The sequence below is a fragment of the Narcine bancroftii genome, chromosome 13 (assembly GCF_036971445.1).
Source record: "Narcine bancroftii isolate sNarBan1 chromosome 13, sNarBan1.hap1, whole genome shotgun sequence".
In the NCBI taxonomy this organism is placed as follows: Eukaryota; Metazoa; Chordata; class Chondrichthyes; order Torpediniformes; family Narcinidae; genus Narcine; species Narcine bancroftii.
In genome coordinates, this window is record NC_091481.1 from 30,778,257 (window position 1) to 30,805,112 (window position 26,856).

Sequence of the window (26,856 nt, forward strand, 5' to 3'; positions counted from 1 at the left end):
GGTTGCCCTTCATTGGAAAGGGTATGAAGTCCACATGCGAAAGGACTGGTTAAAAAAAAGTCCTGGAGGATTCACATTGGAAATGTTTCAGAAGTGGATCAGTAAGTTGACTCCTGGGGTGAAGGGGTTGTTAATTTGGATCCATACATGGGTTCAGAGAATGAGATACGACCTTAATGGTTCAATGCATCTCCGCTAGGTAGATGCTCAATAGATGTTATCCTTCATGCTACATGGAAGAGGAATGTCTTCTGAGTGTCACGAATCTTTGAAATTGTCTTCCTCAAATTGCTCAGATCAAATCATTGAATATATTCAAAGGTGAAATGGAGACATTTTTAATCAATAGAAAGATGAGTGGCAAGAAGGAAAGTGAAGCTGAGGCCAAAGTCAGATCAGCGTTATCTTACTGAGTGGCGCCCATTTCTTGTGGGTCTTTTGAAGGGGAATTAATGAGAACATTGGCAAGTGGAGATAAGACACTGAAATTAAAATATATTGGAATTTAATAATGCACATAATACCCAATTATTAAACAAATAAGGCTTCAAAGATTTGTCAAACTGTGCGCAGAGGTAGAATGAGTCACATACAAGATGCCATACTGAATGTACTTGTGTCTCAGTTTGCTCACAGATTATCAACTATCAAATATAGTTTTAATAAATACACATCTTTCCCAATAATTTTAGGAAAGGCACAAAATAGTGCAAATTTATCCTGATTTTATATGTTTAATAAAAGAATGAAAAAATCTATGCAAATAGTAATTCAAGTTATTGAGATTACACTTAAAGTCAATTATGAAAACATATGGATTTGTAACTAAATACATTTTAAAAGCATAACTGTCTTTTTAAACAAGTTTTTCCAATGATAATATTTATTACTTAATTTCAGTTATCTCAACTGTAAGTCAGTTAAAGATTCTATTGCAAGGAAACAAATCAGAGTCGTCCAATCCAATCCAGTCAATTCATGCAACACTGTCAGAATGGACACCACACCCAGCCAGGACATCACAGGAAAATTCTCCCCACCATCAAGAGCATCAACAGGGAACGCTGCCGTTGAAAAGCAAAGGATCCACACCACTCAGCACACACTCTGTTGCTGCTGTCATCAGGAAAGAGGTGACACAAGACTCTCGCCACCATGTTCAGGAATAGCTGCTACCCCTCCGTAGATGGCACTTTCCTTATTCTAAGGAAATGCCATCAGACTCAACACCCAACTCAGTCAGGGACATTTCAGGACTCTTACTTTTGCACTTTATTGATTTTTTCCCTACCTCTGTATTACACAGTTTGTTTAAATTTCTTTATTTATTTGCATACTTACATGGCGTCCTTTTTTTTTTTGCACTGCCTGTGTGTGAGGTTATTCAACCTCACACACAGGAAAAAGAATCTCAGGGTTGTATGTGATATCATGCATATTCTCGGATAATAAATCTGAAGTCTGAATTTAATCTAATTTGCTTTATCATACGCTGTCACTTTATTATGACCAAAGCTTCAAAGTGGGGACTCTCTGTCTTCCTTATTGTAGACAAAAGTTAAAGAATTTCATCTATGTTCCATTCTAAATGTAGTATGACGTGACAATTGTGGAGCTTTTACCTTTTTTACTCTACCTACCTGATTACAAGATACAAATCATTGCATATACATCATTTCGAATACGGAATGATTCTTTTATTTCAACAACTATGTCTACCCTGAAAGTAAAATTCCAATTTGAATTCAAGAAACTGATATTATTGATGGGAGATGGAAAGATAAGCCCAAGTTCATACCACAGCAAGGACGTGAGTTAACCATCTGCAGCTGGGTACAATATACTAAATGTGGTTCTCCAACACCATTTTGTCATAACCAAATGTTTGGCTTAAAAGGGATAAACTGATATTCAAAGAAATGCTTATTTTCCTTGTCAAGTTTCAATCCTGCACAATCTGTGCCCCTCAAAATGAAAAGAGAGAACAGAATAATACAGTAGCTATATTACTTCAGTGAGGAAGATTTGCTTCTTGCATAATGAAGCACAAGGCAAAAAATGAAAGTGAGCAGGTGAAACACAGAATTCTGTGGACAGTGGTTCAAGTAAAAAGACACAATGCTGGAGAGACTCAGTAGGTCAAACTGTGTCCTTTAGGTAGCAAAGATGGAGATGCATAATTGACGTTTTGGGCTTGAGTCCTTTATTAAATTTGCCGGGAGAAGCGGCGAGAACAGCATTTGGCGGGAGAAGCGGCGAGAAAAGCAATCTCGACAATTTTGCCACCTACATTAAGGCCAAATATTTATAAGCATTATTATGCATTTTTCAATAAGTACATTGTAGAAGATAAATGCTTTTTTTAAAAATAAATCATTAAAAATAATCCTTGGTGCATTTAAGAGCAGTGATCTATTTTTTTTCTTTTGACAGTTATCAAAGAATATTTTTCTAGAAGTATTCAGATATTTATCAGCAAGAAACTCAAAATTCATAAACAAAGCTAACCTGAACAATTCACAGGTAAAATTAAATATTTTTGAAACATAAAAGTAACACTTAAAATAAACTTGCCACTGTTCATCAATGATGAGGAATGTAATTTGAAAGGCTTATCCAAACCTACACCATGGCACAATCTTTTCAATGACAGAATAAATACCCATCTTGCAAATTCTGTACTTTTACTCACTCCACTGTGCTTAGTCCAAATGAAAATGTTAGAACTCGAGCAAGAAGGAGAGCCACAAATCCAAATGGGAAGAAATTAAGAATTGCAGTGAATACATCAAAATCTTCAAACATTTTACATCTGCAAATAAAAGATCGATTTGTTTTTGGTGTCTTCTTTCTGACTAAAACTGAGTTGAAGATTTTCTTTACAAACCCTAAAATTGGAGCCTAAGCTTTGTTGATGCCATGTGATCAACAATGCAATATTAAGACAACAAATAAAATGAAGCAGGAGGGGCTCAAAGAGTAAAGGCCTCAACATTTCAGGTTAGGCCCCTTTTTCAAGACTCCTGTAGGAAGGGGACAAAGCAAGCACAAGAGGAGCCAGGGAATAATAGGATTGGACAGAAGTGGGGACACAATAGGGAAAGAATTCACAGATGGATGGAAGGGGGTGTCAAGTGAAAACCGTGTGGTGGATTGGGCTAGAAACATGGGAATAGGTAAAGGAATGAAAAACAGTGGAACTGATTGGGAGGTGGTTAGCTGAAATTGGAAAAATCTGAAAATACAAAGCCAAAATACTGCTGAAATGTAAAATAAAAGCAGTTGCTCAAAACGGATAATCAGGCAACAACTTGAGAGAGAAAAAAAAACAGGAATATTTTGTGTCCTTGGCCTCTTACAGAATTGGGAACAACTCTGAGAAAGCCAATGAATTGGTTCCAATTTGAGACGATTAACTTTTGGATCCACCCTTCTCAATTAGTAAAGATCATCTTGAGAGACCTCAGGAGAGATTCAAATCACATGAGAAAGAAAACAGTAGGCATTTTCAGGTGGCCAATTACCCCGCATGTAAAGCCGCATGTTCAGGCAATATGCGGCTGTTTTGAGGCCACCTGAATGTGCAGGAGGCGAGCTCTTGAGGCGAGCTACGTAACCCTCCTCCGAGAGGGATAATCAGCTCAGCTCAGTGGCTCTCCCAGCCACCTGAAAGCAGCGGGCTGAAAGCGGATGTGAAAGGGTCAGGCTGCTGATTACAGGTGACATTGGGCAAGAGCCAGAGTGGTCTCAGAGCCGCATCCTGGCAGCTGTGTCCTTCAGGTGGCCAGGATTGCGCTGCCGCCTGAACGACAATTTAAAGGAAGGGCCGCTTCTGCTTCTTCAGGCGCATTCTTAGCATAGAATGCACCTGAAAAAGCCTAGTGTGTTGATTAACGTCACAATGGTTTCCTATGGGACACCTGGATTTCAAACTGAATGAACTATTTTATCTACTCAATATCTATGCAAATTCATCAAATACTTGCATCCAGTGCTCAATGAAGATTTCCTTTACTCACAGTGATCAAAATAACAATGGCTAGCTTCTTCAATTGGAAATAGCACATCATGAGAAGCTAGTAGAAACAAAGCAGAAAAAACCTCATTCATCAAATAGGCAGGCAGTTAGGTTGTGTTGATGCAAAAATAGAAGTCAAGTCAATAATCAATCCCACAGAGGACTCCTTTGTCAAAGTTGGGCCCAATAATTTGCCTCTGCCAAGGTATTTATCCAGTATCGTGTTCAAGTGGCGTGGAAACAAAATGAACAGAGAAGCCACCTCAGGTTTGTTGTAAATGCATTTCAGGTTCAAGTTCATTTATCATCTGATCGTACAAGTCAACCTGACAAGACAGTGTTTTCCGGTCCTCAGTACAAAACACGCAGGCACACAATCAGACCTAACATACATACAAACAAACTATACGTATACAGGACAAATATACACAGAGAAAAATAAATATTATCTTGGATGGAGAGTGTGAACAATTCCTTTAGCTGTTCAGAATTCTCACTGCTCGTAGGGGGGAAAAAAAAATTTCTTCATGCTGGCTGATACTGCTTCATCTCTTTCCCGACAGGAGGAACAAGTGAAAGAAGCTGTGTGTGGGGTCCTCAGCAATTTAGCATGCCCTCTTCAGACAACGATCCCAGTAGAGCACACCAATGGGGAGGGGGCGGCGGAGAGAGGGGAAGACCCCAGTGATCCCTTCTCCGCCACTCTTACGGTCCTGTGGATTGACCTCCAACTCAATTCTCTTCAGCTGCCATGCCACACCATGGTGCAACCAGAGCAAGGATGCTCGCGACAGAGCACCCGCAGGAGGTTGACATGATGGAAGCTAGCAGTCTTGCCCACTTTAGTCTTCTCAGGAAGTGCAGTCGTTGTTGTGCCATCCTAACAAGTGAGGAGATGTGTGCCAGGATAGGTCACTTATTAAATGGACTCCAAAGAACTTGGTGCTCTCTACTCTCTACTCTCTTCATCTACAGAGTTATTAATGTGGTGGAGGGTGGTCGATCCTGGTCTTCCTGAAATCCACGATCATCTCCTTCGTCTTGTACACATCGAATCTCAGATTCACGCACCATATCACAAGATTTTCCACCTGTGTCAACACGTTGTTTAGATTTATGCAACAAACAAACTATCCTTAAGAACAATCCAAAGTGTTACCGTACCCTCACAGGCAATGAAGACCACAAAGGTGTCTTATGAGGGCTGTTATAACTTACAATAATAAAAATCTGAAAAATAAAAGAACAGAAGATGCAGCAAGTACGTAAGGCAGCAGCAGATAATACTAGAAATAATCAAAACAATATTGCAGTAGCCCTCTTTTGAGGAGAAATCAATTATGAATTTCAAACCATGTTTTGTTGCAAGGCTCTGGATTTATTCTATAAATCCAATGCATAATGGGCACCTCATTTTACGGTAAAAAAAACATACTGTAATATTTATGAAATCTATGAGATACTTGAGAAATCCAATTAAAGAGAAAGAAAAGCTGATCTCTTACAGTGCTGTTCATGGGGATAGAGGCAGAGATGTTGAACAGCAGAGCTGGAGAAGAGAGTGGGCCAAGGCTGTACATGAAATTTAAAACTGAGAGACGCTGGAAATCTGAAATAAAAATAGATTGGAGCAGTTGGAGTTGTGGAATTGGAAATTGTAAAAAATGGTGAGGGTATGAGCAGTGTCCTGGATAGAGGTGGAATGGGACTGGAGAAGAAGAGATGGGATAGCATTGAGACTTACAGAGGCAAGTTTGGTGGAAAAGGACAGGCAGCAAAAGTGGTCTACCAGGGCAGTCCACTTTGTGGATCCTGGTTAAAATGTAGAATATGGGAAGTATGGGGTTGGACCACTAGGAGGTTGGAGGTAATGGAAGGCAGATTTCCAGATAGATGAGATCTATAATGTCCAGGAGACAGATGGCTTGGTGTTCACTGGTGGGTCATGACTGTCCATGGATTTGATGACCAGTTTGGGTCTGTTGCAAAGTAACTGGATAATGGGGCGTTCCGGGAGAAGATGAAGGGAGGCTAAAAGCCAAATAGCTGATGTCACATGAGTAATTGGAATTTAAAAGGTCGTGAGAGGATAAAGAACAGAAGCTGTCCAAGAGGAAGGAGAGTGATCTGGGGGGAGGAGGGGCCATTGAGATGCAGGCCTGGGGCACAAAAGTGAGGCCTTTGCTGAGCACAGACTGTTCAGTGTCAAAGAGGGAGTTCAAGGTGGGAGTTTCAGTAAGCAGCAAGGACATAGCAGGGGATGAGTCTGGTATGAAGGGTAGGATCAGAGGGGATAATGAGAGAGGGCTCAGAGGTTAACCATGTGGAAAAAGGGAACTCAGAAGCAGAGGACTGAGGGAAGGGAGAAGGATAGAGGGTAGTGTTGGAACTAGAAATATGGGATCAATGGAGGGTGGAATTCATGGTGCCATCCACAGCAAGGAAACAGAAGAACAGGAAGGTAAGTCATGAAGTGTTGGAGGCCAGACAGGAGAGTTGTGCGTGAGGCCCCGAGCTGGTAGGGAGAGTGGGGAATTGCCAATTAACCAAACGAGCAGGTCTTTGGTGTGTGGGAGACACTGGAGTATTTCAGTAAAAAACGTAACACCATCCAGACAAGGGCCTAAAGATAAGAGGTTAGGATCGATCTTGGGTCCTTGGAGTTGTGAGACAACAGCATCATCTTACAAGCCCACAATTAAAAATCCCTCAACTTGGGCAGCTACCCTGCTAACAAATCCACTTGACTCTTTTGTTCTCTCCTTGATAGTTTTTATGGAGTTTAAAACTTGCCTTTTTTCTAACTTTCCTCACTTCTGATGAGGTCACAGACCTGAAACATTGTGCCCATTTCTCACTTCACAGATGCTACCTGATTTTCTGAGTACATCCAACATTTATATTATACTTCTACTTTATAGAAGTGAAGATGCAAAATGTAAGAAATAACAGAACATTTATGGTACATACTTTGACATCACAATGCAAATACCTCTTTAGACAGAAACCTCTCATGTTTCCTGGGAATAGGTAAGAACAGAACAAGAATAATTTTGGTAAACTTCAGTCTTCACCTTTTTCTCAATTCCTCTGTTCTCATTCCTTCCCTCCCCAACTACGTGTCGGCAAAACTGGTGAGCTGATCATGCAGCCCTTCCCAGAAAATAGAATTAAAATGCTGCTTTATGTACAAAAGAGGTGTACGTGGTGGCTCTAGTTGAATATTTAGATAGATGCCGCACACTGCATTGCACCAAAATAGTGATGCATACATACCTCGTTAGATGTACACGTGCATCATTGGTGCCTTTTAACTCTCTCTGCTGAATCGTGAAGTAGGCCTGATCATATATCTGACTTTAATAGATGATTTGGTGAAGCTCAATTCTCCACCATCCACACTTCCCTGCACCAAAAGTCTGATCCTTGAAGTTTACCAGGCCCAAGGAACCTTTGGCCTCAAAGCCCAGCATGGAAACACACCTGAAGACGTCCAACTACAAGCGGTACACTGGATACACCACTTCTGAGATGTACCTCAGTGGCTGTCAGGCTATCTGTGCACACAGGTCAACAGACAAAATCTGCATGTATGCCTGCTAAAATGCAGGAGCAGTGAGTGAAGTCTCCCACCAGGTTTACCAGCTGTATAGGGTGGCAAATTTGGCACCTCGGTTAACGCAACGCTGTTACATTGTCAGCGACAGGGGTTCGAATCCGTCACCGTTTGTAAGGAATTTACATTTTCCCCATGTCTGCATCGGTTTCCTCTGGATGCTCCAGATTCCTCCCACCCTTCAAAACATACAGGGGTTGTCAGTTCATTGGATATAATTGAACGGCATAGTCTTGTGGGCCAGAGGGGCCCGTTACCTTGCTGTATATTTAAATTTTAAAATTTTAAAACTTCCAATGTCCCTAAAACTTTCAGATTGTAAAATTATCTAAAAATACAATTCTCAAAAATATATTTAAAAAAATGCAAAGTGGAACATCTCAGTCAAGGCTTTATGTTAATTGAATACTTTAACATTGAACTCAGCTAAGTATTTGGTTCCCCAGAAGATTTCTTTCCCTGACAGAATTGTTCCCTGTCTCTGAAATGAATGAAATCTCTGAATCTAAATTTATGGTCTTAATTGGTGCAATTCAGGAAGAGACTTCTGAGCACAACAGCGAGGAAAATGCACTGGGACGGAGTTGAAGCAGGATATTTAATGATTTATTGTCACTCTGTTCTTCAATGATTTGAAATTAATTCTAATGGTATACATAGCTAAAGACTTTCTCAAGCAATCGAGTGAAAATACCATTAGGTTTTCATTTTCCTCACTGCCACCTTCCATAATCTTGCTGCATACAAGATGTTGATACTTCACAGCTCATTTAAAAGGCATACAGTTCAATATAATCCATTGCATATAAATTGCTTCAAGAGATTTTAGAGATGACACTCATCAATATTTTTGATAATATTCTGCTATTATTTTGTTTCTAAACAAACCAAAACCTAGAAATGTTAAAAACATAAATGAGGTTACTTTTACTGCAATCTGCAGTAATTCAAGCCCTTCATTCCTTCCAGCCTTTTAAGTGCCACATGTGTAATTTAAAAAATCCATTTCACCTTGGAATGAGCAATACAGGAAAATTGCAATTGGGTACATTTAACTGCAATATTACTTGGAAAACCTATAAAATATGATATTCATGACAGTTTATTTCCACATGGATAATTTTACTCCTTTTCTGTGAGTTGTGTAGAGAAAGAATAAGAAAAGCAGAATGTACAAACCTGGAGCAGATTTTTAAACTGAAAAAAAAAATGCATACATTAATTTTTATTAAATAAATCATTTTGTGCAGTTCTTCTGATCGGTGCACAAAATGCTTCCACGTGCCTTAAGCCTTATTTCATCTCCAGTTCCAATATTAAAATGGAAAACGAGAAATCAAGTCGACTTCTCAGTTCAATGACCTGGAACACCGACCTCAAACATTAACTCTGTTCTCCACTTCATAAATGCTGCTTGGCTTTGAGTGTTTCTAGTATTTTCTGTTTGTTACTCAATTATTCCACCCTTTGCAGGTTTTTTTTGTTGCTTTAACTCCATTTTTTTATTTCAATCAAAATAAGCCAACATTTTATGACTGCTTTTCTGCATGTACCACTTATAAAATTAGCCATTCAATTTTTTTTCACCCAAATGTCAGCAGTTCTCCTTTGAAATCTTCAAATACCATGTACTACTTGTAATTAAATCACACGTAGTAAACAAGTGATATAATCCAAAAAAAAAATACTTGACTGCATGGTTTCAACAAATTATTTTACATTACCATAGGTTACTGATTCAAGATAAATAATGAAAGTAGAAATTGCAATGAGAATCATCTAATGTGTATACAGATTAGGTGACAATTCAAAATCAATTCAGCCAATTAAATTAAGATGAATAGAGGCCAGTGTTTCATCTTGTACAATAAAGTCAGACAGATGCCAGATTAATAAATCTCACAGCAAGAGTACTTTCGAAAAACTGCTGCAGGAAAAAGAATGTTCACAAAAATTATGGGATGACCAATGACAATCAACAGTTATAGACTACATGATCTGCTTAACCAGTTTTCAAATAATTCAAATTATGAAACAAATTAACTAAGGGAATAAGTGGAGAGTAATTTTAGATATTTAATTAGAATTCAATGTCACATAAAATGTGCAAAAAAGATTAATGTTCATTTAATTATGGATGTCATCGTTGAAGAAGTAACTGATGGATGGATGGTAGAATTATTTAATGATTAATAAAAATGTTCCTAATGGCATGGGACTGTATTCATTTGTAGGAACTAAAAAATTCCAACTGTTCAAACAAAAGATAAGGTGATTGACATAAATTATCAATACAAGTCTCCGGGGGAAAAAAAATTCTTGATGCGAGAATTCATAAAGTGGGAAGAACAGCAAATCCTACACTTTCCAAATTTGTCTCCTCCTTCCAAGGATGCATTAAATCAAATGTGAGCCACACTCACTTTGACAAGCTGAAACAACCTGGTCATTGATAGCTAATGTTGTCACTTGGAAGAGCACAAGGACTCATTTTAAATAGCTTGTTTATGGAGAGAGACAGTATGGAAAGTGGCCCATTGGCCCAATCAGTCCACGCTGACCGTCAACAGTTCAATTTACACACAACCCGCATGAATCCCATTTTCTCATCAATGCCACCAACTTACACTATTGGGACAATTTACAATGGCTAATGAACTGACCAACCCACAGGTCTTTAGAAGGTGGGAGAAAGCTGGAGCGCTTGGAGGCAGTGACAGGAAAACATGCAAATTCCAGAGACAGCATCAAAAAGGTCAGGATTGAACCCAGGTCGTTGGCATTGCAAGGCACCTCTGTGTTGCCTAATATTTCACATACTCCTTCCCATAAACATAACCAAAACAATTGCTAGATGTTGCTGTCTTTATCATCTCAAGTTTTAAAAGGTAGTCTCCATATGAATTTCCTCTCCTTTGTTGTCAAGACCAAAACCTTTATTAAATGACAAATTACATTTTTAGATAAGGCTCTGGGAAGCCTGTATGATGTTACAGTTTAGTGAACTCAAAGAGTAATTAGAATGAATGAAAGTAGATTATGGACAGGGCATATGTGTGGAAAATGCAGTTCAATATAAATAAGTGCAAAGTAACACTTTTGAGGAAAGAAAGAAGGGGGAAGGGGAGGCCTTTGGCTTGGGGAATGGAGGTGTGTAGTGATTGGATGTCCATAGTGGTTGGTTTCAGGGAACTGGAAGTTGTCCAAGTGATGGAAGGCATGTGAAATATTTCAGATATAGATGGGGAGGGACTGGACCAGTGGGACAAAATGGGAGTTGAAGTAAGCAGACACTAGATCGGTGATACAGGAGTATGAGAAACAATGTGTCTCCTGGGATAATTGGGTTTATGGATCTCGTGAGATGACTGGAATTGAGGAGTTCAGACACAGATGGTGATTTAATGAGTTTTGGTGGGGTCCTTTTGCAGGATAAGAGGAACTGTCTGAAATTTATCATCTGAATTCAGCCAGATAGAGGTCAGTGCAGCATACTACAACAGTGCCACCCCTTTCTGTGGGTTTGAGATTGGGATTAGTGTGGTGAGAGTGGAGGGCATGGCATTCCAAGGAGTGAGAGCAGAATGAGTATGGGGAGTGTTGAAGTCAAGACGGTTCATGTCTCAGCAACAGTGGAAATATCAAGGTCCAGAGTAGAGCAAGCTCTATGACCAAGCTCTGCTCTTTGCTTACAAAAAGACATGATATCATATTTTCTTGGGAACCAAACATAAAGTCATCAATTTTATCTATACGAGGTAGAAAAGACCCTGTCACCCAAATCCCCTCATCATTTTGAATTCAGCAGTGAATTTTCTAAGAGCATCTAATCCCCGAAACAATAGGTTAAAATATAATGAAAATAGAACATTTATTTCAAAGTATTGCTTATGGCTAGTTATTTCCAAGATGCAGTCACCAAGAAGATCATATTAAGCTTCTTTTCTAACTCTTTTCTCAGCCATACCAAAAAAACTGATATTGAATAAAATAAATCTCTCAGGTTTCATCATGGTCTTTGGAGAACTAGATTCAAGCAGCTTCATTTTAAACTGTCCATAATGGGGAGACACGCAAACACACTAAGGAGGTAGGGAGGAGATAAACTACACACAATTAATCAAAATGATTATAAGCCAGATAACTTTTCAGTCCCCATAATTCCAAGGATCAACTTTACATGCCTTGTCAATATTTAGACTCATTTCTGTCTGGACTGATACACTGTTTCCAAAACCATGGTTTTAGAATCTGCTTGATTGCTTTCCTGCGGATTGAGGAAAGAAGATCTGACCAGAGTGCAGTTTGAATCATCACCATTTCATTAAAAACTGTAACCCGAACCCTTCACTGCATTGCTTTAGTTATCAGAAGAATTTAAATTACATTGCCAGTAAGTCTCATAGCATGTAGAGAGGAAAATTGAGTTAACATTGCAGATAAATTACTTTTCATCTAAAATTATCAGTTTCCAAACAAACTAGTTATCTGAAATCCACATTGAGTCCTGAGGGCTACAACATCCCTGGTTAGAAGATGGAATGGCATTCCTTAAGCTCTCGTTGGGTTTTGCTGGAACTGCCCAAGAAAAAAAGACACAAGAGCTGGCTTACAACTGGGATGGACAATTAAAGTGACAGGAAGCTGGTAGGCGAGTGCATTAAATGTACTCCTGTACATTTAATCTTGTGGATTGAATGGAGTTGTCCTGCATAGTGATTATCTAATTTAGGCAGGACTATATTTTAAACCTCGCCTGATGGTACAAGGAACTGCTGCTTCACCTGGGTGGTGGGAAGAGAGAAAGAGCAGTACGTACATCCCTTGTTGTTGCATATGAAGGTGCTGAGAAAGGGTGAGTTGGTGTTTGGTGGGAACACGAGAGTTAGCCAGGAACTAATGGCGTCTCGTTATTTTGTTGAAGGCAATGGATATCATGAAGCATGGAACTGGGAAGTTGGCGAGTTGAAAATAACCACAAGGATAAGAGCAAAAGTATAGGAAATGAAATATTTATCATCTCTTTACCACCAGATGCTGCTTGATCCAATGAATTTGGCCAGAATTTTTTTTTTGACACAGCATGAACCCTTGAGGGTTCCAACACCAACCATAATTTATTTGGAGTTAATGACATACAAGTCTTTTCCAGTTCACAGCACTCCCATCCTGAAGTGCTTGGGCTGTCACATTGAGTTCTTCATAGTGTGTTCATTTCTCTTTCCTGCAAGAAACAAGTCATTGATTCAAGCGGTGAGCATAACCTGGACTGTGGAAACATCTGCGGGAGTGGGATGGAGTGTAATGCATAAGCCTTTTATTCCCTCCTTCACTCCCACAAAGCTTTTATTTATTTCCATGCCCAAGTCCTTTACAGTTCAAATTTTTTAAGTTTAAAGAAAACCTTGCCATCAATTATATCAATGATGTTGTGCACCTATCCTGCTTCAGACCCTCCCAAAATTATGCAAACTCTCCATCTGATACTGTATCCTTCCCAATTAACCAATCCACAACTACAATGGGATTTAGTTACTGCCAAGAAGACAAAAGATGAACAGTTTACCAGTTACCAGCAGCATTCAATTGTAGATGTTCCAGGTCAACGATAGGCTGGTCTACCAGCAGCCCAGGTGCACATTATGCTATCATTCTACCCCACTGAAGGGTGGGAGAAACAAAGCCAAGGCTACTTCCATGACAAGGGATACAGAGAACATGATGAAGAAAAAAAGTGGATGGTGCATATTGAACACATTTTTTAAGCAAGATCCAGTCTAATTACAGTAAGTTGTCAAAGGAAGTGAAGAGGAAAAATAGCCAGTAGAGTTTGAAAATGGAAGAGCATTTATAGAAAGGAAACCCAAATCTACCATTATATAAATGGAAACTGGCTACAAGTAAGAAGTAAACCAGAACCCATTCCGATAAATAATTCAGCCTCCCAACTTACAAATGACCCGACAGTTGGAAATCCAACCTTGTAAAGGTTGAACCTCTGGTGACATTGGGATCTGGCCATTACCGGGTCACAGAACATGCTGGAAAACAGAAAATGATGCCTAAGAGAACTTAGGCTAAAATACAGATGAATATAAGAAATTAACTGGACTGTATTACCAAAACGCTCACTGGTTCACTGAAAGGTTTGAACTAATTTGGTTATTTATCCCTTTTTTTGCATGCAAGGGTTCATGTGAAAGTTAATATTAATTTTGAAGATATAAATAGGGAGCATTAAGAACACAAAGTGTTTTGGGTTAATTTTTTTGCTAGAGCTGGTCACAACTTTGTTGTTGTTTTGGGTAGGATGGGGGGTTATATTTAGTGTTTAGTATGAGTGGCATGGTTACTTATAATTTTTTTTATGAACGGTGATTTGGATCAAGGGAGGTGACCTTTGGTTCACTGGTGGGGGCTTGGAGCACTCAGTAACTTACCAACTGTTTGAAATAATGACTTCTTCAATTAATATCATATATTGGAATATTAAAGGTATAAATGGGACTATTAAGAGACAAAGAGTAATGGCATATATTAAAAATTTAAAGGAAGACCATCTTTTTTTTCCCAAGAGACACATATAAAAGAATTCTGATAAAGATAGATTAATATTTAGATGGAAAGGACATTTTTAATTCTTGCTCAGAAGCCAAGATCAGAGGAGTTTCTAATCTGATTAATCAGAATATTTATTTTCAACTCCATAATAATACTTTAGATCAAGAGAGGCATTTTATAATTCCTACAGGTAAATTAGGCCAATATTTATGCACAGAACAAAAAAATAAATTCAGCCCTACCTGCGCTGAAGGAGTCCTTCTTGCCCTCAGCACCCTCTCAAATCTCAGCCTAACCCTAACGATACAGGGTTCCCATGAGACAATGTCCAGCAGCCCACACGGGTCCTCCAACCGTAGGTCACCCACAGCTTGTGTGGATCTCTCAGCCACTGAGACACTTGTTCATCTGCTGCTGTGGTCACTGTCCTGTAGGGTCATCTGCACTGCTTCTCGTTCTCAAGGGGTGTGTAAAATTTTAGAAGTAATCATCAAGGGGATTAAAAAAAACATCAGGGACTTGGAAGTAGTTGCATTAATTAAGGAGAGGCAGGATAAATTTGAAAAAGACAGGGCTTGTTTGGCTAACTTCCATTTTTTTTTAATGAAATAATAGTGAAAGTTAACAAAGGAATTTGATGGATGTTTTCTATATGGATTTCACAGAAGTTCATGAAGACTAGTCCACAAATTGAATAGGTAAGATTTTTAGATTGTACAAAATGAAGAATTTAAAGAAAGTAAACACCAAGTTGTACTAAATCCCAGAAGCCAGTGTTTTCATAAATTTGGATTTTTAAAATTGGAATACAGAGTAAAATATTAATATCTGCCCAATGATACTAAAGTTGAGGGAAGAGCAAACAACATGGATGATCCCAACCAACAACAAGACATAGAGAGACTACAACATGGGCAGACACCACAGATGGAATTTAAGAATAAAAGTGAAAGGTGTTTCATTTTTGCAGAAGGGGTTAGGAAAAGACATGGTATAGTCCTGAAAAGTGAACAGCAATGGATTGATCTGACATTCATGTGTGGAGATCGGCCACACAGAGAATAGGGGGCAAATGAAGTGAGGTTCATAAATAGGCATATAATAGTCAACCTTAGTAAAGTTTTGATTTTAAACAAAGGAAAATCTCAGCAGGTCACGCAGCATCCATAGGAAGTAAAAGGCAACCAACATTTCGGGTCAGAGCCCTTCTTCAGGAATGTCAGCATGGTACATTCACTGCATTTTATATCCTATGGATGCTGTGTGGCCTGCTGAGTTTCTCCAACACTTCTGTGTAAAGCTTTAGAAAAATGTACCCAATGCTGGTTAACACAGTTTTAGACAGTTGTGAGGATCCTCTACAATAGATCCAGACTTGAGACTTCAGCATCACTGTTAGGTTGGATAAGCAGGTGATGTTCTCTTTCAAGCAAATTGGAGTCAAGAGGAGATTTGATGGAGGTGAATGATTATGATAGATATAAAGAAGGGATTCAATTATAGACGTTAGGAAAAAGGACATGTCTAACTTTTTTTTATACACACAGTGGTAATAACTGAAATTATTGTAAAACTGCTCTTGTGGGTGGAGGAAGTGGAGATGATAAATCGATCTCAGAAGAAACTGGACAGAGCCGAGGGAAATAAAGACGACAATGGGAACAGACTACAGGCACTGGATTGACTGGCTGATTTCCAACTGCATACAATCTGTTTATTCTCTGCTTCCTTGGTTCTAAGTCATAGACCGGGAACTGCCTTTGACAGCCTGTGAATTGGGAGCTGAGCCTCACTATTCAGGTGAAAGGATGGCCACATCCAGTCAGATTGGTGGAGGGCTTCACCAGTCAATGGTGACCCAGGATGTGTCAGAGGTCTAAGTATGGAACCATGGTGTAAGGAACAGTGTGATTCAAGGACAGATTGGCCGCCATCAGCAGCTTCATTAAAGTATCTGGATTTTGTGTTTCAAATAGGAAACGAGAACTTGATTATTTTGGTGTTTTCACCAAGGTTTTTTAAAAAATTATTCTTCATAATATATGGTCAGGCGCTGCATGAAAGTTCTGGAAATGAGGCAGATGTGAAACTTATTTGTTTTCCATAATTTCTATGAAATTTAGATACCTCTAATAATTGTTGAGATAAAGGCGTATTTCCACATTTGCTTGTCAGATTACACACTGCATTATACAGGGAATACTGTTCTCTCTCAATCTGACCTTCATGAACAGGTTAGAATGCAATCAATAGAAGCTGAATTATTCCCTGTTGCATCATGAACCTGATTCGTGTTTTACTGAGATCGTTGGTGATCCTTTATAAGGGATCTGAGGGGCAACTTCTTCCTCACAGAAGGAGGTGGATATATGGAGTAAACTGCAGAAGAAGCTTGAGAAACAGGTACAATTACAACATTTAAGAGACATTTGAACAGATAAATGGATAGGAAAAGTTTAGATGGATAAGAGCCAAATGCAGGCAAATGGGACAATCTCAGATCAGCAACTTGGTGAGCGTGGACGTGTTGGACTGTAGGGACTATGTGACTCCAAACACCACCTATCTACACTAACCCCATTTCCCTCAATCCCCCAAACAGTCATGAGTGTACACCACATCTGAGCCTCCAAAACCCTCTACTGTGGAGAATTTCAAAGTTGCAATGCTAACTATATGAAGAAACATCTTCCCATTTCTTTGCTGAATGGCCAACCCTTAATTTCAGACTATGACCCTGATTCAAGACTCCCGACAGGGTAGACATCATCGCTGTGTCCAACTTCCCAAACTGTACACAAGTTCAGTTTGCTTCCATGAAATGATCCCTCATTCTAAATAATGAGGGATTGTGCTAACAACTGCACAAGCATAGCTGACTTTCACATGGATATGTTGCATGCCTATTGCAGTCAAAAAAACTGATAGAAAATCCAAAGCTTATGGAGAAGGCAGATGAATAATGCTCAATGCTCCAAAGGGCATTGTGCACAAGGCAACTAACACCAACAGGCTAATTTGTATTTAAAGATGCAATTAGAAAGGAAATTGAAAGCCCAATGATATGGTGTCAAGATGACAAATTTTCTTTCAATGTTGATAAGACAATAGAGATAATCATAGACTTCAGGAGAGGAGGAACAGCTCATGACCCCCTCCACATCAATGGTAATCCAATGGAGAGAATGGACAGCCTCAAGATCTTGACAGTAAACATTTCCAATTATTTGACTTGGACCAACCACACTGACCCGACAGCCAAAAAAGCAGACAATGACTAATTTCTTCGCAGACACAGAAAATTCAGCACGTCCCCCAACATATTCTACAGGTGCACTATTAAAAAACATGCTCACTGGAGGCACCACAACGTGGGATGGGAGCTGCTCAAGATCAGTGGAATCTGCAGAAGGTGGTGAATGTGGCTTCAATAATGCCACAAACTCCATTAACTATCTCCCAATCAACATACTGAAGGACCCATCGTACCCAAGGCACACTTTAATCTCTCTCCTTCCAATGGGGAGAAGGCTCGAGTATGAAATCAACCAGACTAAAAGGCAGTTTCTTCCCTGCAGCATCAGGATATTGAATTGACTCTCAACAGTGCTCACTTACTGCCCTTTCCTTTTACCGACTGATTTTTATCCCCCCCCCCCCCCCCCCCATTTCATGGCGAACATCAGATTCTTCTACTACTTTATACTGCTGTATGAATGTTAGGGCTGACCTGTTAGAATGCACATGGAAGAACTGTTCCCACAGTTCCAGGAAAGATGTGATAAAATAACAAAATGGCTTCTACGAAATAATTATCCCTGAGGATTTCATACTTGTAACGAAAATTGAACATTTTGTTTCTAATTATGTATTCTTCTCACATTTGACTTCCAAACTGCCACATCATGGGAATAACAGTGTTTTTTTAGCGTAAGATTCCAACCAGTATGAGGTAATAAGAATAGGAAATGTGGAACACTATAAAAAGTCTAAAAGTGCACTACCATCCCCCATTTCATCTGGTCTGCATGCACAATAGCTATTTGAATAATTCAAAACATGCATGCAATTACCTTGAAAAGGTCAATACCTTTCAGTCCTGATTACTAAAATCTACAATTCCAAAATGGAGAAATGGGACATAATTCTTATCATTTGACAAAACAAAATGGAAGTATGGTTGCAGAATATTTCCGAATTGAGACAATTGAAATTTTAATTACAACTAGCAACCTGATTTCATAAAACATTTTTCATGCAATCCATTTACAACAATCAGCATGCATAATTACATAATTTATTCTAACAATGACATTATTTTACTCTCACCAAAGACTGCACATCACTCAGTCAGAAATAATTTCTGTATAGCACAATTCAACTGAAATACATATGTTGAGAGTGTCTTTGCAGCAAAATTGGATTGTCAGCAGAACAAGGGTCCAGCTAATTATGGATATTTTCCAAAATAAGATTAGATCTCCTCATGCTTGCTTTCAGCAATGTTGTAAACCTCTTTCTGTTTCAAACAGAAGAATGTGCATGCAGAGCAGACACATGATGTAGTTTTAGCAACAAAATACAATATGCTGAGATCTTCTCTTTCTCAGAATACTTGAAAATATTTATTGATAGCTATAACCACAAATGCATAATTACCAATACCAGTGAATATATCATTCTGGTAAACTAGCCCCTGTTTTCTTTAAAACAGATAAATGTATGGCTTATTGAAATGAATGATTTCAGTAAAGAAAAATGGAACACATCCCTGTATCAGTTTTGCAATTATTAAATCAAAATTCAGCCTTAATTTGTGTTTAAATAATTGGTGAGTTCTATTAATGTTACCAGCTAACTAATTGCAGACTAAACTATCTCTTCTTCCATCATACACGGAGACAATCACCAACCCTTGTGAGTCCCTTGGTTAAAATGGAGATGTAGATTACAGAATATAGTGGGTGATGGAGGGAGTTATTTTCTTCCTCTGGATACAAATGGACACTAATCTTCAATCTGAGAATGACTGCTTTATAAAAAAAAATATTTTCTTGTCTGCTGTGTGTGGTCTTAGGTTCATATGTAAAAAATACCAAATAAAGGCAAAGGCCTGTATAAAGTTTAACAATTCAAAATCGTTCAACATCAACTGAAAAAAATCAGTTTTCCTGAACTAGTAGCACAATTTAACCAAGAACGGGAATAAGGCCAGAAGACCTCAATTGGACTACGGTAGCATAGTTGCATTCTGGACCATTATCCTGAAACATGAGCCTAAATCCAATTATGACAGATGAGCAATTTAAATTCAAGTAATTCAATAAGTCTGAAAAGTTTTTTTAAAAAGCTTGCCTCAGTAATAGAAACCATGAATCCACGAGACTGTCATGAAAACCTATCTGGCGCACTCATGTCCTTCAGGGAAGGAAATGTGCCATCCTTATGTGCAGCTTAGTCTGAATGCAAGGCCAGATGTGGCTGACTCTTGGTGCCGCCACATTTCGGAGGCAACACAGAATGGACAACAATGCTAGGGTTATAATGACAGCCACACCTCAAGTCCAAATAAAAAATTTCTGCAACTAGACTAAAAGTGTAATTTTCAAGGCCATTTATAGATTTTGTCTCAAAAAATAATACAATGGGCTCCCCGATCTATTTAAATTTTTTTTTTCATTTTAAATGTGCCTGACGTCAATTTTTGTTGAAAAAATGTGGATGAAATGGATCACTTGATGATCAGAGAGTTAGATAACGTACATATTTTTATGCAACTGCCCAGGTTATTTAACATGGATAAAAAAGCTATTGCATGGTTCATATTATTTCAGTTTTTAGATACAAATCTTCAAATGTTTAATACTTCATTTCATATATAAATAAATTTTCCATCATATTTCAAAGTGTTCTGGTTTTTAAGCTCCAATAAACCTGAAGTAAACTCTGAAATGCATATTTGATTTAAAGGATTAATTTAATGGCTGAAGCAGATGGTGTGGGTATGGATTACAGACAATCCATACATGTTTTAAAACCATGAACTGCCATTAACCAACAGCTGAGAACAAGTCCCAAAACTGATCTAAAGTAGATAGTGATTGTCTAAAAGTTGCAAGAAAATCTGTCCTGGTTATCGTGTAAGAATAATTTATTCAAGGTTTGAAGAAAGATCTTGCTAATTTTGCAAAAAACTTCCATATCTATTGTAAAGTGAAAAAAAAAATTGTGCTTGTTGAGATTAGAGTTGTATGGACATTTGGCTAGAAACGATCCACCCCAATCCTGATCATCCAAACCCTTGAAACCCAAAGCAACAACAGCTTGCTTCCCCTTCTCCATACCCTCATCCTTCTAAAATGGCTGAAGGCATAGAAATAACACTGAGCAGAGGAAAATGATGAGAAAACAAGGCTAGGTTTAAAGTCGATGGCAATCACATTCTAAATCATGTCAATTCAAGATCACATTGTAGTGAAAACACCTTGGAGCACCGAAATTGACACCAGTGATAGAAATGACTGAAAAGAGATAGAAATGCCAAAGTCATGGTATTTATTTTCTCCTGGGGGCAGGGGTGTGCCTGGAGGCACCAGTGGTTAAAAGAAGCAGCTGCAATGATTCTAAAAAAAAAGACCTTTGACAAAGAGAGCAGCTGAATATGCTCCGGAAAAATTGTCTGCAGAGAATGACGCTTTGCAAATTACATTTCAACATTTTGTTAACTGTAACAATTCTGCCAGGCAAATGAAAATACTGTGTGTATAAAATAATCTCCAGATCATCAGCTCATTTTGAAATGATCTTTTCATCTTGGGTTGATGTACAACCAACAGTAGACAGAAATGTTACAAATGCAAAAAGGTTGGGTTGATCAGATTAATTTTAATGGAGGATTATCAGGTTCATTTTGAATCTGCGTTTCCTGCAGGGAAAATTTAATTTCCTGCTGAAATGAAAATGGGCTGACAATTGGGTGGATTACTGTCAAGAAACATTGCTGGCAATTTCCCCCTGATGATACACAGTCCATGATCAACAAGACCTGTTGTAGCCATCCGAGTCAAAATAAATTTGTCAAAAATTCAGGTCAAGCAGATCCATCAGATCTGTGTGGCTCTGAGATAGACCAGAGGTCACCTGTAACAACATGGCTTTCAAGGGAGATTTCTCTTGGACTTCCCATTAAAAAAACTATCAAGAGTACAAGAGTAAATATCAAAGGTTTTAGGGCATGCGCTTCCAGCACTCAATAGAGCGGTCAGTGATGGAAAGAATTGATCGGGTACACAGTTCTGAACAAGGCTTCATATTCAATGCAGCAATGGAATGAATTAAAAAAACACCTAGACTTCAATTGAAAATCCTCACATGATAGCTGAACAACAGTTTTTCATGAAGTAGGAATAGTAATTTTTTTACTAGAATCTTGACAAAATATTCCATTATTTCATCCTTTATTTTGAAACCATTATTCTGTATGATGAAATGCTCTTTTTCTGCTGTCAAAACTTATCATTACGGAATTATTTTATGTCATTCTGGATACTTCCAAAAGTGGTCTTATTTCACACATAATAGATCTGTTTGGAGCAATGGGAGAAAACGCAAGACAACATTTTCTTTGGAGTGAATGTAGCTTTGCAGAATTAGGAAAAAATGGTAGCCACCTCAACCTTGTCCTCCACCCCCACACAATCAAACCCTGAGACTATGGGGATGGACTCTCCTCCTAACTGCCAGCAGGCCCTATACTCAACAAACCATCTGGCACCCCATACTTAGCTTTCCATCACTACCAAACAGTCCCAACTTTAGATCCCTCACTAACTAAACCTGCCACCACAGTGGGGTCCTGTCTAACCCAAATAACTCCATCTCTGGGCTATTTGATGACTGCTGGTAGATTAACCCCACTCAGGCCACAAAACATTAATGCTTTGATCTCTGGCTCGCATTCACCTTGACCCCTTCAAACCTGATCTCAAAACAAATAATATGCAGAAGCTACAGGGATTTTAGGTTAATTGATATATTTGTGAGCCAGAAAGGCCTATGACTGTGATGCAAGGATCGACAACGAGATAGACAACAGACTCGCCAAGGCAAATAGCGCCTTTGGAAGACTACACAAAAGAGTCTGGAAAAACAACCAACTGAAAAACCTCAGATAAGCGTATACAGAGCCGTTGTCATACTCACACTCCTGTTTGGCTCCGAATCATGGGTCTTCTACCGGCATCACCTACGGCTCCTAGAACACTTCCACCAGCGTTGTCTCCGCTCCATCCTCAACATTCATTGGAGCGCCTTCATCCCTAACGTCGAAGTACTCGAGATGGCAGAGGCCGACAGCATCGAGTCCACGCTGCTGAAGATCCAGCTGCGCTGGGTGGGTCACGTCTCCAGAATGGAGGACCATCGCCTTCCCAAGATCATGCTATATGGCGAGCTCTCCACTGGCCACCGTGACAGAGGTGCACCAAAGAAGAGGCACAAGGACTGCCTAAAGAAATCTCTGCGGGTGCCTGCCACATTGACCACCGCCAGTGGGCTGATATCGCCTCAAACCGTGCATCTTGACGCCTCACAGTTCGGCGGGCAGCAACCTCCTTTGAAAGAAGACCACAGAGCCCACCTCATTGACAAAAGAGGAAAAACCCAACACCCAACCCCAACCAACCAATTTTCCCCTGCAACCGCTGCAACCGTGTCTGCCTGTCCCGCATCGGACTTGTCAGCCACAAACGAGCCTGCAGCTGACGTGGACATTTACCCCCTCCATAAATCTTCATTCGCGAAGCCAAGCCAAAGACTAAAGAAAAAGAGTGGCGTGGTTAGTGTAGCAGTTAGCTCAATGCTATTACAGCATCAGTGTCCCAGGTTCGAATCCAGCGTTGACTGGTTCTCCCCGTGCCTACATGGTTTCCTCCGGGTGATCCAGTTTCCTCCTACCTTTCACAGTGTCCTTGGGTTGTAAATTAATTGGGCGGTATTGGCTCATGGGCCAAAATGGCCCTGTTACTGTGCTCTATGTGTAAATTCTTATGAAAAGCTGCTGGTGACTGAGTGTTCTGCTCCTTCAGCTGTCGTTTGCAACCCTTTGGGTGTTTTAGAATTTCAAGATCTAGTATCTTACTACTAAATACCACATGGAAGAAAAAGAACACCAGCATGCAACAACCAGAGGCTCCTTTAAATATTAATTTGCACAACAAATAATTTTCAATAAAACATCCATTCAACAGATTGTGGAATTTTACTGGTTCACTTAGTTTACACGCAATAGGAATTCATGATTTTTGTAGTGGAACACAAATACAATTAAAAATGAAAGCTTGTATGGCAATATTTGGACAGCACTTTTAATGTAGCAATTAGTGCAATGCTAATAAGCATCAGTGTCCCGGGTTCGAATCCAGCACTGTGTGGGATTTCTCTAGAAACCAGTTTTCTCCTACCTTCAAAAGCTTATGGAGGTTGTTGGGGGTTGTACATTAATTGGTGTATTGGAGGGGGGGGGGGGGGTGAGATGGGATATTGGGCGAGAAGGGCCAGCTACAGGGATTTTAGGTTAATTGATATATTTGTGAGCCAGAAAGGCCTATGACTGTGATGCAAGGATCGACAACGAGATAGACAACAGACTCGCCAAGGCAAATACATTTGAAATTTAAATATCTGTGTGCTACTTCCACTGACTGACCCTATTTTGTAATATAAATCTATGTGGCTTAACTGAAGTGCATTTGGAGGGTAAGGGTAGGCAATGTGAGAGCTTGGGGCTACTATTTTGAATGTATAGCCATCTGCTTTTAGAAACACAATTGACAATCATTTAATCTGGTTACCAGCTAGAAATAGGAACTACAAGGATCCAAAGATAACTCCTATCAACCAAGGAAAATTTGGGCATGCAACATTAAAAATGTTTGGTGAAAATTTTGTAAATTCTCATCATCTAACATAAACTTGCCGATTAAAATTCTTTTTTTGAAACAAGGCATTGACTTATTTTCATTAAAGTTTAGGGGAAAAAATGCTGAAGATTTAGGCCAAAGAATATGGGAAATGCAAAAGTCATTGAACATTTGGATGCAATTATGGTCACACAATAAGCTGCTTTGAATATGCCGCAAAAAAATTCAGTTACTGTGTAGTATTTTTAAGCCGTCTTCCCAGAAAAAAAAGTTCAATTTTAAAACCACATAAGGAGCTAAACTAGAAAGCAAATTTAAAAACATCTGCAACCAGTGAAATTAATCGGATAAGAATGTGGAATATTTCTCAGTCAGCAAATTAAACATTTATATTATTGCCTTTTACTGATTTTCAGCTGCTCGTATAAATACTAAAAAAACAAAGCTCGCAAGGATAAATTTGAGACTTACTCGTCATTCATGACAAATATACAGTTTTCTTGAGATGTATGTCCCGTCACTGGATGTTTGCAAGTTACCTTCCACTCATTGTGACTGCGGGAAAAGAAAATATGTGTCAGTATGCTTTACCAATATTATAATTACTTCCAACCTCTCTTCTTGGATCATACACAAGCATGCAATGTCGAAACAAGTTCACTCCTGTTTTAATCTTTAAATGAGAGACAAACTGCTTAAATTTACTCCTGATGCACTAATTCTGCAGTCTATAGAGATACAATGTACGAGATACAATGTTGAGAAATGTACAGTTGTTCGTTTTGGAAGAAGAAATAAGCAGGCAGATTATTATCTGGATGGTGAGAACATTCAAAATCTGGAAGTGCAAAGGGACTTGAGGGTCCTCGTGCAGGATAAACTAAAGGTTAACCACCAGGTTGGATTGGTAGTAAAGAAAGTGAATGCTACGTTGGCATTCATTTCAAGAGAAATAGTGTGCAAGAGAGAAGAGGTGTTGATGAGCCTTCATATGGAGTACTTACTGAGAGTAGTTTTGGGCCCATTATCGTAGAAGGGATGTAATGATTTTGGAGAGAGTACAGAGAAGATTTACCAGGATAATTCCTGGACTGCAAGGGCTAACATATTAGGAATGTTTAGCAGCTCTTGGACTGTATTCATGGGAGTATTGATGAATGAGAGGGGATCTCAGAAACATTTTGAATGCTGAAAGAATTGGACAGAGTAGATATGAATAAGATGTTTCCCTTGGTGTGTGAATCCAGGACAAGAGGACACAGTCTTAGAATTAGAAGGTACCCATTTAAAACAAAGATGAGAAATTTCTTTAGCCAGAGGGTCGTAGATTTGTGGAACTTGCTGCCATGTACAGCGGTGGAGGCCAAATCATTGGGGGAGTTTAAGGAGGAGATTGATAGATATCTAATTAGAGTATCGAGGGATACGAGGGAAAAGGCCAGAATTTGGAACTAGATGTGAGAATGGTTTTACTCAGGGTGGAATTGTGGAGTAGTCTCGATGGGCTGAATGGACCACTTCTGTTCCTTTATCTTGTGGTAAACACTGGAGTCAGAGCCACACAGCAAGGAGCAGACCCTTCAGCTCTACTCAGCCATAATGACCACTTGGCAATCTCAAATGGCCCCATTTGCTTGCATTTGGGCCCAAATCCTTCTGAATCCTTCCTATCCACATCTCTGTCCAAATATCTTTTGAACATTGCGATGATGCCCATTTCTGTAGCTTCCTCTGGCAGCTCATTCCAGAAATAATAATTTCAAAAAGTAACCCTCCACTATCTCCCTCCGTCTCCTTCCTCCTTGATCCCGTGTAATCTAGTCTATCTTGCAGGACTTTGATAAAAGTCCTGTTAATGTCGACAATGCCCACATTCATCTTGGTCATCTTTTCAAAAAATTTAGGTATATATTCACAGAACTAACCAAGATTAAAATGAATTTCTTTGTACAGGATAAAAATCAATAAAAGGTAAAGGTTCCATTATTGTCACATAATACTTCATTTAGAATGTAACATACATGAAATTCTTTAACATTGTCTACAAAGACAAAGAGTCACCCCAGTGAGGAACGAACTTGCGAACGCTGGTTTACAAGACCAGTACTCTACCACTGAGCTACTGGACTCAAACTGTCATTTTATTATTCCATCTGATCAGTTGTGAATTTAAAATGAATGCAAGTAAAAAAATCACATTTAGTTAAAGCTCAGAGAGCAGCCATTCTCAATGGGAGCCCCTACTGTTCCCTAAGGGCCACAGTAAATTGAAGTAAAAGTTTGGTTTTCTTTTCCCTTCACGTAACATAATTTTTTTTTTGTTTCTTATGCTGTCGGTAGGAGAGAAGTATGGAAGAAACCAAAACTTCACAGGGAAGGGGGCCCATAAACTTTGAGCAGATTCCAAAGGGAGCCAGAACCAAACAAAGTTTGAGAATGGGTGATGTAGAGGATAAATTGTTCTCTATAAAGGAAATCCAACATTTAAAGGCATAAAATCTGCCCCTGTCAAAATCTAAATCAGATGTTCCAAACATTATCAGCATTTGAGAACTGCTATGTAAATGAAACAGTTATGAAGTAGTTTTTACGTGAAACAACACAATAGTCTCCCCTGATCATGACATATTCACTGAATTATTCCAGCATTTCACAGAATATATATAATCTCACACATCCCAAAGAGATCCATCAGAGCAAACTATCGATTTGAAAGCAATTAACCTTCTGCTGGGTCTCAT

General features: G+C 39.0%; 1 protein-coding gene across 11 annotated transcripts in view; it reads right to left on the minus strand.

The window, feature by feature from the left end:
- Positions 1-26,856, minus strand: part of plekha5 (pleckstrin homology domain containing, family A member 5) — a 429,638-nt gene that overhangs the window by 100,123 nt on the left and 302,659 nt on the right. For 9 of the 11 annotated variants that reach the window (XM_069908666.1, XM_069908663.1, XM_069908665.1 and 6 more), the window contains one exon: positions 24,587-24,670. In XM_069908666.1, coding sequence (XP_069764767.1) covers positions 24,587-24,670 — 84 coding nt within the window. Of the gene's footprint in view, positions 1-12,773; positions 12,841-24,586; positions 24,671-26,856 lie in introns of those variants that run through there. The other 2 variants (XM_069908674.1, XM_069908672.1) reach the window with 1 other exon arrangement.